Below are 14,089 nucleotides of genomic sequence, written 5' to 3' on the forward strand. Positions count from 1 at the left end.
AATGTTTGGACACTAATTAGAAGTATTAAACCTAGACTAATTACACAACCTCTAGGCTAAATCGCGAGACGAATCAATTAAGCCTAATTAGTCCATAATTTGATAATATGGTGCTACAGTAACCATTCGCTAATGATGGATTAATTAGGCTTAATAGATTCGTCTCGCGATTTAGCCTAGGAATCCTGCAATTAGTTTTCTAATTAGCTTATGTCCTCCTAATTAGTATCCGAACATCCCGATACGACAGGGCTAAAGTTTAGCCCCTGGTATCCAAACGGCCCCTTAATCTACGATTTCATTTCGATCGGTTCGAGGAGAGAAAATGGCAAAAGCTCAGGCCTTATTAAAGATGCAAAATCAGTATTGTAGCAGTGTAGCACACTGTAGCGTTTCGTTTGTTGTGAATTATTGTCCAAATATTGACTAATTGGGCTCAAAAAATTTATCTCGCAAAGTACAATAAAATTGTCAAATTAATTTTTAATTTCTTCTACATTTAGTACTCCATACATGTGCCGCAAATTTGATGTGATAGGAATCTTTTTTTTACCTAGTGTTATAGTTGGAAGTCGGGAACCAAACAGCCCTCATTCGTACTTGGCTGCGCGCACTGTCACTGGCACACTCACCAGAGACGCAAGTCCGTTCTCGCCTCTCCAGATCCGAAACGCGTCGCAGCTTTCCTTACTCGTACCTGCACGACGCAAAGCCACTGATATCTGGGTCCTATGTCTTGGTAAGCCCACCGGTCAGTCACACCCTCTTCCCCCGCAAAGCCCTCGTCCTTATCCCCAATCCGCAACGGCAGCTCCCCATCCCATCCGTCCCCATCTGATCTCCCCCGTCGGCGTAGGTCCCCACCGCCTCCCATCCCCCCTCCCCTGGCCGTCGCGAGACCGAGCAGCCAGTAGCCGCAGGAGTAGGTGCTCCGTGCCCCGCCCTCCAACACGCAAAAGGGGGCGCCACCTCCCCTCCTCGCACGGCACGCGAGGTGCTCGACTGCTAGTCGCACAGCAGGAGGAGGAGGTGGGAGCCGGCGGGCCACCCATGTCGAGCGGCGCGGACGGATCGGCGCCCGGCGCGGCCCTAGACCCAGGGCCGGGCCCCGAGCCGGACCGTGAGCCGCAGCCGCCCTTGCCGCAAGCTCCAGCTGCGACGCTGGTGCCGGCGCCGCAGCAGGAGATGGTGGCGTTGCAGACGGAGGCGCCGGCGGTCACCATCGTGATGTCGCGGCCAGGGGAGGAGGTTCAGGCGCCGGCGCCGCAGCAGGAGGTGGTAGCGTTGCAGACGGAGGCTCCGGCGCCGGCGGTCACCATCGTGATCTCGCGCCCAGGGGAGGAGGTTCAGGTGCCCGATGCAAAGGGCGTCTCCCCGGCGTCCTCCCCGCAGGCAGATGGCGTAAAGGCCATGGCCGCCTCAGTGTCGGTGACTGCTGCGGCGGCCGCGAAGGAGGCCGAGCTGGCGAGGTCCGACAGCTTCGACGACTACGAGCAATGCAGGTAACCCGTCGTTTTGGGTTCGGCTGTGCCCAAGCTCGGACCATTTCGTTGAATCGCGAATCGGAAGGGAACGGGAGTGTGTTTTGCCTGGAAGTGTTCCAATTTTGTATGTTGACCTCGTTAGGTTTAGCAGCGGCGCGTTCTATCCATCCATGATTTACCTGCGATGGCGTTTGGTGATCCCTGTCTTGGGGCACTGCTTGCTGAACTTGCTCCTGCAGGGAATTTATTGTAGTTGTATGGATAAACTTGTTCTGTTTGTCTTGTAGTTGTATGGACTTGTGATTTCCCTAGCTGGCTTTTCTGATTCTGATAACACGAATGGATTTTTGGCTGCAGTGCAGATGAATGTTGTTCATCAATTATCACCTACAAGCAATAAGTCTTTGAATATGTTAATTGACAATTTACCCGACTCTTCGTTAGTATTGTGACCTTACCAGTGCATTTGATGTGTGCTGATTTAGTTAAAGTGATAAACTTCTAATTCTCATGAAGCTCATACATTAGTTTGATTAGGCTGTTATGGAGTGCAAAAGGGACTACATGAATTGCTGGCAGTTATGTTACTTTAGGATCTTGATGAAGGTATTTGAGCTTTATCATAGGGAAGGTAGGTTATGCTTCCCAATGCAGTTGGTTGACCTTGCAATCTTGCATGTAGAAGCAAAGGATATTCAGAATGAATACATCAACTTTATGCTCAAGCTTGGAGGTCCTAACATCTTTTACGTACAGTACTATGATAGATCAGTACACCATGGATTCAATAAATATATGTAGCATTTATCTCTTGGCTATTAAGGGCTAACTAGCAGCTAGGAGGCTGCGGATGAAAAATAATATGGAACACATGCTATAAAGTGATAATCAACATCTGGTTGAACATTTTTGGTGCTGTAAGCATGGACTGCACACCATTGCTTTGGCATTTATTGATGTTCTTGTGGGATCTTTTTAATATACTTGTTACAAGTAATACCACATGTCCACATCCATTCCGTTTCGCTTGGTCAAATCATCCTGGCTCTTTATTTTGACATTTATAGATATTCATGGGAGCCCTATTTTGGTTATTTTGTTCCCAATGCAGCCACCTGGAATCAATATTGGTTAGTAGTGCTAAGGGAGTTTGCGCTTTGGGTCACTTGTTCAACAGGAATAATACTCGTTACTCTTAATAAGCCCAGGTCCCAGTTAAGGACTTAAGGTACCTATGACCAATTGGTTACCCTTGTTTTACATGAACAATGCATTGGCATTGACAGTTTTGTTCTCTTGTGGTGGCCTAGTGTTGCACCATTGAGCTATGTTTCGTGTAGTGCTTTAAGTTAATGTGGCGTTTCTCTGTATACAAAAACATTTTTAATGTTAGACATTGCAATGCCATTTGATCATTAGGTCCAGTCATGTAAAACACAAATCTAGAGGCCCTTCTTCATTGTATACTGTCATTTGCTTTAACTTCAATATCTATATGTTCCTGACTCTTTGCTGGTATTACCTTCCTTTTTTCCTGGAGGATTAATATTTTTTTCACGTATTCAGAGTCTGTCAGCAGAAGACAGAAGAACCTCTGGTAGATCTTGGATGCAGATGTCGTGGTGATCTTGCTAAAGCACACCGCACATGCATTGATGTTTGGTTTCGCACGAGAGGTTCAAACAAGTGTGAGATATGCCAGTAAGTTTTCTACACAGATGGTTCTTGGTGGCTGTTGCTTTGAATTGCTTTGCCGAGCTGATTTTCCTTGCTATACAGACAGGTGGCTGTCAATATCCCCCCTCCAGAGACACAAGCAAGTGTATGTTTACTGTTATGTACTTCATATATTTCAATATGTGTGTTGGACCATTTGGAGAAGGAAAAAGTCCAAATTACTCCCTTCAAGTATAACCAAAGTCTGGATGACCCCTAAAGTATTTCTTGGTTCAGTTTACCCACTAAACTATGCCATTTGGTTCAATTTACCCCTTAACACAATTTGTCTTTTTTGTTTCTCCATGCACAAGTGGAGTCTTCAGTTCAAATTTTGCAAGATGATATCAGACATCATAATACATGTTAGAAAAATATATCATGAATTTTTTGTCATTATTTCGATAGGGTAGGATACTTAATAATAAAATTTATCCTTGAGATACAAAATTATATAAAAAATAATGATGACAAATTCAAAAAATATTTTTTTAATATAGATTATGATGTTCACTACCACCCTGCAAAGTCTCAAATTAAAATTCAACTTGTGTATGGAGAAGCAAAAAGGACAAATTGGATTATGGGGTAAGTTGAACCAAATAGCATAGTTTAGGGGGTAAATTGAACCAAAACATAGTTTAGAGGGTTATCTGGACTTTTGCTATACTTGAAGGGAGTAATTTGGACTTTTTCCTTTGGAGAATGTATGCTTCCTATTTCATATGTCTATCCATTGTCATTATGCCTTAACTAAGAAACTGATCTATGTTTATGTATAGCCAAGATAAAGTAACTGTTGTCAGTTCATATCTGTTGAAGTACCTTGTTAAGTATAACAACTTCAATTTACTTTGTTCTGGAAGACCTCTGATACACAATTACATAAATTAACATCAGCTTGAAATTTGAGTAGTAACAGTATTGATAAAATTGCAAGTCGAATTCTTCTTTCTAGTTGTGAAATTTACTTGTTTTCATTCAGCAGACAAGTTATTGGGTTTGGAGGGTTGATTCGACTTATGGAAGGGGACGAGGAGGACGTGAAAGGGTATTTTTATGACTGTGGATACGATAAATAAGAAACAAATGCACTAATTTGGCTCTGTATCTGCAAAAAATGAATTAGCAATCATGTAATCATGTGCAAGTTTTCAATTTTTTGAACCCGGGCATTTCGTTCTGCTTCATATTTTATTTTCTTCTCTTTATGTGTAGGGATGGTTTAGCCCACTTTGGGTTGCATTTGCAATTCTGATTGGCGGTCTCTTATTGGACGTGCTAATATCTGTTTCCCTGGGCGTCTCCGCACTTCCTGTCAACATAATAATTGGTATGGAACAATGTTTTGCTCTACCATATTCCAATATCCTTAACAGTTCTGTTATTATTTACCATTTGTTGAACTCCAAAAAAGAGATAAGTGGAAGGCAGGGTAAGGTTTAGCTTCATGAGACTTAACCTTACAGTTTATTCTTCATCGACAATCGACTATTATTCAGTCTGTTGTTTTATACGCAAAATGTCCAACCTACCATCGCTAGATTGGCAAATAGGAGTTTGGAACTACACTTGTTTCATGTAAAAACAAAATCAGAAGTCACAGGATGAAACTGAGTCACGAATGTTGTTATTGTTGATACTGTTTCCTAGCATCATTTCATTAAATGGGCAGCTTATTAAACACATTTTTTCTATTGTACTAATTTTGAAGTCTTAGGCTTTAGAATCTCAAAAGAAAGCTACAGATTTTCAAGGGAAGACAAGTGACTCAAAACAGAGTTCTCTGGAATAACTATAGGCTTCAACAATCATATCTAATTTCTTGGAGTAGCTAATGATAGATAGTGGTTATCTAATTTCTTGGAGTAGCTAATGATAGATAATGGCCGTAATGTGTCCATGGGATCTATCCCATTAAGTTTATTGGCAATCCATGTTTGTTGTGCTTCATACTTTTGGTTCTATAATAACAAGACATATTGGAGTCATATTCTCATTTGATTGATTATCTTGCTGCTACTTGTGCGTTGGTTCACTTGAAGATAGCTCTGCGCACTGGATGTTTGTTAATTGAGTTACCTCACCTTCCTGATTTTTGCAGGCGTTCTTATTGTTCTCGGCTTGGGCACCGCCCTTCGCCTAGCTCTGGAGTGCTGCCAGGAATGGGGCTCCAGGAGGAACGTGAGTAACATGCCAAGGCTGGAGAACATACCGCCGACCGGGTACCATCCTGCAGTAGTATGATTATGGGGTCTGTAAATAGCGTAGGAACATCTAAGCTCGTGCTGGCTTTTGGATTATCCTCGTGATTAGCTTTAGCTCACACGTCTCGTTAAAAATCAGAGCTCAGATTCAAAGCGTGTTGATCACGATCGGGATGCTCCAATGTAAATACCCAGTTCCTGATGCTCAATGGTCACGGGCAAGTATTGATGCCAAATTGTCAGCCACAGTATGGATGCTGCCTGGTTAATCATGCAGCACAGCCTCATGGTTTGTTCTGATGACCGCAATGGTTGTGAAGGCTAGCTGTGGATGTAGGCTTTGCAGTGGTATGCATGCCTGTTTAACTCTTCTAATATCGTTTGAGCACTAAGTTGGGTTGGATGTAGCCCCTATTAGCTGCTGATAGCGATGGTAATTTCACATGCCAAGAAATTTTTTACATTTCCCTTCTGAATTCTCATTTTTTACAACCCTCTTAGCCGTTGGATGGAGACAGGCAAAGCACTATAGCCGTGATGTGCTTTTTTTTTAGGAAACTTTATTATTTTTATATTTATTATTTTAACATTTTGCAAAAATATATGGTTAAACAAAAAAATTGCAAAACTAGACTATTGTCACCTGCTAGGCCGGCGGAAGGATCTTACCGCCGGCCCAGGCGGCGGTTGTTGGATCGGCGGAATAGCCTTACCGCCGGTCCAGACGGCGACAAGGGTACATTCCTCCGTACCACACTTTCAAAAAATCATAACTAATTCATATCAACTCGGATGGAGATAAACTTTATATGAAAATTGTAGATCTCGACGAGATCTACAACTTTGTAGTTAAATTTTTTTCATTTGATTTTTGGATCTAAAACTTGTGTCGATTATTTGAGCACTAATATGACATCAAATGAAAAAAGTTTTAACTACAAATTTGTAGATCTTGTCAAGATCTACAATTTTCATATAAAGTTTATCTCCATCCGAGTTGATATGAATTAGTTATGATTTTTTAAAAGTATGGTGCGGAGAGGTGTACCCCTTGTCGCCGCCTGGGTCGGCGGTAAGGCCCTTCCGCTGGCCCAACCGCCGGCTGGGCCGGCGGAAGGGACCTACCGTTGGCTGGGCCGGCGACAATAGCCTAGTTTTGCAATTTTTTTGTTTGACTATATATTTTTGCAAAATGTTAAAATAAAAAAATAAAAAAAGTTCTTTTTTTAGGAAGGGAAATGATAATCCAGATGAGTGTGAGATAGCTGGGACCAGCCCGGCCCACTAACACACCACAACGGCCCATGAGCGTCGCATTCTCGGAGCCTACCAACCTCCACATCACCGGCGAGCACATCACCCAGCGCCGTGGAAACCGCCGTAGCCGAAGAGGGCAAGGAAAAACAAAGCCTACACGCCCAATCTCACGTCTCGCCGGCGGCCGCCACCGTCACCACCATGATCAGCATCCTCGCACAGGTAACCCGGCCTAACCCCTTGAGTATCGAGAAATCGACGGGACCCCGTTTGATTATTGTGGCTGATTCGGTTCCTTTTCTTGTGGGTTGGGGGTCTGGATCTGCGCGCAGGAGCGCCTCCTCGGATTCGCCCTGGGCTCCGTCTCCATGGGCGGCTTCGTCCTCCACCAGCGCCGCGCCATCTACCGCTCCCTCGCCGAAGCCGACGGATCGTCTTACTTCTACCAGGTCAGCACCTTGGTTTCATCCTCCGAGCCTAGCTGATGTCTGCTTTCTGAACTATTGTGGCGATTCACGGCTTAGTTTTCCATAGAACACAAGACAGACTTCTAGTGACCATCAGAATTCATGATTTTTTTTTGTTTATGCTGTGACCTTTTTACCGCCACTAGCATGTCAACAGACAGACTTTAATCTCACAGGTTCCATGGAGTTAGTTATAGGTGTTTGGTTTGAAGAATCCTCTTGGTTTTTCTATGATTTAGTGCAACAAAAATAGTCCTTCAGTAAAGCAAGTGGGTTGGTGCCATGGTGCGGCCATTAGGATCACACATTGGAGGTGGTCCATTCCACAATCCCCACTTCATTAGAAATGTGCACATTGCAAACCCAATATAATAGCTACTTCCAACATCCATTTTTATATGTCGTGTTTTGATTGGATTTTATTTTTCATAATTCCTTATGCAAGTATAGTGTACAAAGTTATATCACTATTTGTACATCAAGATACTTTTAATATGCTATTGATGTTGTAATAATTGGCAATATGCTATAAAAGAAATTAAGGTCAAAGTATGCTTAATCAAAATGAAAATGAACAGAGGGAGTAGTATCATAGTCCAAGCCAAGGAATTTGGGAAGAAAGGAAAGACTGAAATGCACCTTAGTTTGGTTGTGCTTTTCTCTCCTAGGTGAGAGAAGAGAGGGTATGGGTTTGTCCTTTCTTTCTCTCTATAATACAAAGATACGCAGCTTTCCTATGTGTTCGAGAGAAAAAAAAGGTTTGGTTGTGCTTTTCATCAATTCCATGCTATCTAGATCAATGTTTCTCTTGCTGCTTTACTAAACTGATTAGAATTTAGTGTGGTATTGATGGCATTAAAAATTTTAGGAGAAACCTCCAAGTTCGAGAATATCATATTCCGTTTCTGAAATCTTGGCCCTTGAGGGATTAATATCTGTATGTTCCCAAACCAGTGACATCACAAGATACAAAAGAAAAACCTGAACAGAGAGTTGTGGAAATCCAAAAGTATTGTTTGAACACTGCTATGATTTTTGCATGATCTCTTATCAGAGGTTTCAAAACATCCAAGTATTAAATGGTTGTCCCATGTCTTGTGTGTTTGTCTAAGGAGGATCCATCACGAATTATTCAAATTCAACATATGGTACCTTTTCGAAGAAATGATGGTGCCTTTTTTATCTTCATCTAGAACTGTTATCCCATTAGCTTCTTATACATACCAAGATAAAACCTCAAAAATTGCAAAATTTGTGGCGAAGTCAGGGAGCAAATGAGTTGTAAATATAACACCTGTGACACTGAGGATGTTCCCTAGGAAAAAATAGTATTGTGTAGTCATGAAAGATGTGTTTTTGAACTGTCTTCCAAGTTGAAGTCATAGCTAGAAACAGCATCAGGGTCTAAAGCTGGGTGTTTTTATGGGGACATATGGAGCACCATCTTTTGAGCAGTAAGTTATATTGTTCCCTTTCATGAACCTCAGCAGCCGCGGCAACAAATGAGGATTGCTATGTTCCAAACTTTTTACTAAACCTTGCCGGTTACCTGTATCAGTTTTCTAGCTCATGATGAAGCTATCCTCACTGTCTCAATCTTTCCTGTTGCACAGCCTGGTGAGATCATCAGTCGAAAAAGTTCACCTGAACTGGCTCGTGTATGGAACAAGGCGGTGGACGAGACTCTTGGACGACTTGTTGTATACCTTAGCTCTCGTGGGTGGTGATTCAAGCACCTTGTTGAACATGACAGGTGAAGAAGTGCGCAGGGCGGCTTGTGACCGTTTTTACGCCGTTGTGCTCAAATGCCAGGAATGTACTCAACATTTCTCTATACCCTGAGTTGAACGCCTTTTGTATTAAAAGGTTCTCCAATGACCTATTTATTGCGAACAAAGTTGATTTTGCTACACTGCACATGTTCCCCAAACAAGGATCTAGATGTGACTTCAGGGTGAATGCTCTAGGCCTGCTAAAGGGATGGTTTCTCTTACTATTATAAATATACTATATTTATCATTGATTACCGGTGCAGTATAAACTTCATTGCTAACTGGAGTATTTTTAGGGTTTAAATAAAATCACAGATTGCAGAAGAGAGAAACACATACCACGATCATATGGATAAGAACCCGGCAACACAACTTGACATCATCCAAGCATGCTCCCCCATAATTTCAGCGAAGAACAGTGCAGAAGGTTCATACTAATGCCCCTTTAAAGTCACCAGGAAGGTCATGTGATACAAGCTCATTGGACCACCAGAAAATACACCAAATTCCACACTACAACCTTTTGACGAAATCAGCATTACAACTGGCAAACTACCACGCAAAGACTAACCATTTAATTGGTAACATAACATAAAGAGCTGAAGTGCCGAACCTAGAGCAAAAATAATGTGGGTATGCTATGCTTGGGTTGATATGATTTGTCCTTGGTCCTCACTCAATACTCTCTTGCACGTATGGATGATGAAAAAAAAATCACATGTGCTTCGTTCGTTTCTTTTGAATTCAGAAGTGATTTTGTTTTAGAAAGGGGTCCTTCTTACCGGATTATAGTTCCTCTTGAAGAATATTCAAACAACTTCAAAATGTGAATGTGCTAGCAAGTGTACATGGAGTTGAATTAAGAGCAAAAGAGGTGCAGCTTCTATAATAACCAGTCATGACAGGAAATAAAATGATCACAGAAGAGAGAAACACTAATCACAATCATATTGATAAGCACCCGGCAACACAACTTGACATCATCCAAGCATGCTCCCCTAGAATTTCAGCGAAGAACAGTGCATAAGGTTCATATTGATGCCCATTTAAAGTCACCAGGAAGTTCATGTGATACAAGCTCATTGGGCCACCAGAAATATACCAAATTCCACATTACAACCTTTTGACGAAATAAGCATTACAATGTTGCATTAACCATTTATACTGGCAAACTAACAAGCAAAGACTAACCATTTATACTTGGCTTTCACCATTGTTCTGGGAGTTCATTAGATGATGAAGCCAAATAGCCAATGGCGATTGCTTTTCTCATCCTTCATCCACAACATACTGGTCTGCCACCACCGCTGCTGCTACTATTGCGTGGATCATGGTGTTGACTGTTGCGTGCTTCCATCTTTGGTAGAACCGATTGGCTCTGATTTTACTGAGATACGGTGGGGACATTGGACTGGCCACCAACCCAGCGAACTGAAGGATCAGATAACAATTACTCCCTCCGTTCTAAAAGTCATTCCAACTTTATTGGAGAGTCAAAGCATATACCAAATTTATATAATAAAATACTAATACCAAATAAGTACCATTACAGTGCTGGAGGATCGACTTCTAGTACCCATCAGTAACCCCTTTAGTACCGGGCGCCCAACTGGTATCGCTTGGTCGGTACTAAATACCGTGCTATTTAAACCGGTACTAAATGCGCCATTTAGTACCGGTCGGTAACACCAACCGGTACTAAATTGCGAGCCGCGTCGTGCTGTTGCGGATGGCAGTTTAGTACCGGTTGGTTTTGGTACTAAAGATTATTCCTTTTCTTTTTTTACCATTTAGTTTTAATTCGATTCGTATAAGACGAAGCTTTTACTAATAATATTACATTAATATGTCAACCCATTCAAATCCAAGTATCACAAGTATCAACCCATTCAAATCATTAACACTCAATAGTTCGTACATTAATACTTAAGGTCTTAGAGAGAACAAGTTTAAATCCATAAGAAAAGGGTACGATAGGAGTAAATCCATGCATGCTACATATTTAATAAATTTATATAATAAAATACTAACATTCATGATACCAAATAAGTACCATTACAGTGCTGAAGTATCAACTTCTAGTACCGGTCAGTAACCCCTTTAGTACCAGGCGCATGACCGGTATCGCCTGGTCAGTACTAACTATCACGCCATTTAGTATTGGTCAGCCCAACCGGTACTAAATGCGCCATTGTTACCGACCGGTACTAAACTGCGAGCCACGTCACGCTATTGCGGACGACAGTTTAGTACCGGTTGGTTTTACTAACCGGTACTAAAGATTATTCCTTTTCTTTTTTTACCCTTTAGTTTTAATTCGTATTTGTATTCGACGGAGCTTTTACTAATAATATTACATTAATATATCAACCCATTCAAATCCAAGTATGATAAGTATCAACCCATTCAAATCATTAACACTCAATAGTTCGTACATCAATACTTAAGGTCTTAGAGAGAACAAATTTAAATCCATAAGAAAAGGGTACGGTAGGAGTACATCCATGCATGATACATATTTAATAATTCTCTTTGCTTATGTAGATATGCCACATAGCTTAAGTCTCCAATCGTAAAGCCTATAACTTCATCAATATAAGCTAGAGCATGAATTAGTGCACTCTATAGCGCTTCACAAGGACGGTCACATGCACTACCGTAAATCCCGAACAATGGAGATGACGTCAACTGAAATGGCCTATAGAAAGTGAGATGAGCTTGGAGCTTGAAATCTCTGGTGCGTATCAGGTTTCCATTGGTGTAACTATGATTTAACACATCCAAGACTTGAGCCAGAATCGCATGAAAGCTCATTGTTGCCAAGGTTTGACCAAAGACATCCTAAAAGAAGAGAATAACATGATGAATATTAAAAGATGTAACATAATTAAAGATAAAAGTATGATTAGATATGTTCCATACCATGTCATATTGATTCAACTGACAAAGCCTCTCACTGGTCCTAGTCACATTGCTTTCTCCCTCCTCGAGCGCCTTTATTCGAAAATATGATAAGTTTGGAACAAAGTACCCATGATCCTTAAGATATTGTAGGCAGGCCTCCACGATGGTCCTTTCAAAAGTTACCCTACTTGGTGCTAATTGACCCCATGCAACAATTGAAACCATCAGAATGGGTTGTCCTAGTACTCTCATCCGGTTGCCCTATGTTTCTTGAATAGGTACTCAAAAAGAGATTTTTACTCTTTTAAAATTCCGTGGACCAACTATCTCGGACTGCACTAAAGGAGAAGTACCACCTAGAGCTTCGACAACATCTTTCAGCCACCTAATATTGTCCATACGCTGCATTGTATGTAAATAAATTTAGGAATTATTCATGTGTAGTAAAAAAAATAAATGACAAGAAGGAAAGAATATTACTATGTTGGAAATTGTTCCTCTGCTTAGATCTCATTTTGGCAACGCGATTAGAAAAGTGAATTCCTGGAGGATGAGCCAACGGTGGCTCCTTGAAAATGTAGTGTCCATGGCCGCCACCACTACGGCGGCCACCTCCACGGCTGCCACCACCACAGCGAGAAGAACTTCCAGTTGCTATAGTTAGCCCAAACTATCCAAATAAATTTGTGATAAGATAATTTGCCACCATTTTTCTTAACTAGTCAACTTTGCCACCATTAATACATTGTCATATACGCACATCATATACATTGAAATAAATCTAAACCATCATTTCATAGCCATCCACAATTCTATAACAATGCTACCCGTGAATATCTACATGTCCTCTAAGAGATAAAGCCTTATGCCATAATTGTATCACAAAAAATAATTACTTAGCATCCAATACAAATTGGTATCCAATTCAAGCAAAATCATAGCCATTTTAATCCAATACGGGTAGCAAAATCATTTTAATGCATCAAAATCAAAATTATCAAAAAAATGAAAAACCTAACCGAGGAGGGTGCGCGGGGGAGGCACGGCAGCGCACGGGGAAGGCGGAGGAGGGAGAGGCACGGCGGCACCTCGTGGGAAGAAGGGGAAGGGAGAGGCGTAGCGATGGGGATGGCGGCCGGGGACAGGGTAGCGGTGGTCGGGGACGGGGCGCCGGCGCCGGCGACAGGGGCGACGGGTGACGGCGATGGAACTGGGGACAGGGTGATGGCGATGGCAACGGAGTTGGGGATGGGGCGACGGCGACGGGGATGGGGATGGGGTGGTGACGGCCGGGCACGGGGCGACGGGGATGGTGATGGAAACGGGGACGGGGACAGGACGGGGCGGCAACGACAGCGATGGAGATGGGGACGGCACCGACACGGCGGCGGTGGGCGACGGCGATGGCGACAGCGATGGGGCGGCGGCAGTGGGCGATGGCGACGAGGACCGGGCCGGCGCGACGCGGAGGGAGGAACCACTAATTTTTTAAAACTGCTAAGTATTTGGAGAAGACGAAGTATTTGTAGGTGGAACACTTTAGTATCGGTGCTAGCCTTTGCCCGGTACTAAATTCCTCCATTTAGTACTGGGCAGAGCTCCCAACCGATACTAAAGTTGCTAAATGACGAAACCTGAAATTATGGGCATTTAGTACCGGTTCCAGCCTTTGCCAGGTACTAAATTCCTCCATTTAGTACCGGGCATGCTTCCAACTGGTACTAAAGTTGCCAAATTGGTGGGAGCTGAAACTGTTCGCCTCCAACATGTGGCGGATCCACCTCGGGTTAGCTAGATCAAGGCACGGTTAAGTCGCCTAACACGACACTCGGCCTTAATTGGGCTAACACGAGATGCCGTCGGATTTCATCCGATTTAACCACTTGAACAGGACTGAGTTAGCAAACTCACACGAAGGTGAGTGGTTCCAGAGAATACAACAGGTCCACTGAGTTAAACAACTTAACCATTTAGTTCGGCCATAAAACAAACATCAGAGTTTTACAAGGTTCAAAAGAAAACAACAGAAGGTAAAACAAGTGGAAGCTAAACGCAGGGGTCAGACATCCTTGGTGAGGCCGGCCAAGGCGTCAGTGATCCCTCTCCTCGCCGTCCGAGGAGGGATCCCACTCGACCGTCCAACCCGGAGGGAGCTGGGGCGGCCAAGTACCAACAAAAGAATGCTCGGGAGCAACAACTTCACCTGAAAAAGAAAAGCCACAACAAGGCTGAGCTACTAAGCTCAACAAGACTTAACCGACAGGGAGTAAAGCTACTCCACC

At 42.7% G+C, this 14,089-nt stretch overlaps 2 protein-coding genes across 4 annotated transcripts; both read left to right on the top strand.

Annotated features, from left to right (window-relative positions):
* Nucleotides 1–880: 880 nt before the first annotated feature.
* LOC117838857 (uncharacterized) lies at nt 881–5,643 on the top strand. Of its 3 annotated transcripts, none has more exons than XM_034719040.2 (6): nt 881–1,502; nt 3,051–3,185; nt 3,264–3,306; nt 4,186–4,251; nt 4,419–4,533; nt 5,305–5,643. In XM_034719040.2, exons 1-6 carry the CDS (start codon nt 1,051–1,053, stop codon nt 5,445–5,447), a joined length of 954 nt encoding a protein of 317 aa, XP_034574931.1. In that variant the 5' UTR covers nt 881–1,050; the 3' UTR covers nt 5,448–5,643. The 3 variants fall into 3 exon arrangements, with proteins under 3 accessions (XP_034574931.1, XP_034574933.1, XP_034574932.1); XM_034719041.2 differs by having other exon boundaries at nt 883–1,502; nt 4,189–4,251; XM_034719042.2 differs by lacking the exon at nt 4,186–4,251 and having other exon boundaries at nt 882–1,502.
* A 1,083-nt stretch (nt 5,644–6,726) lies between these two features.
* LOC117836021 (uncharacterized) lies at nt 6,727–9,043 on the top strand. The gene is made up of 3 exons (XM_034715377.2): nt 6,727–6,886; nt 6,997–7,113; nt 8,745–9,043. Exons 1-3 carry the CDS (start codon nt 6,866–6,868, stop codon nt 8,856–8,858), a joined length of 252 nt encoding a protein of 83 aa, XP_034571268.1. The 5' UTR covers nt 6,727–6,865; the 3' UTR covers nt 8,859–9,043.
* Nucleotides 9,044–14,089: the final 5,046 nt, after the last annotated feature.

This window comes from Setaria viridis, chromosome 9 (assembly GCF_005286985.2).
Source record: "Setaria viridis chromosome 9, Setaria_viridis_v4.0, whole genome shotgun sequence".
NCBI lineage: Eukaryota > Viridiplantae > Streptophyta > Magnoliopsida > Poales > Poaceae > Setaria > Setaria viridis.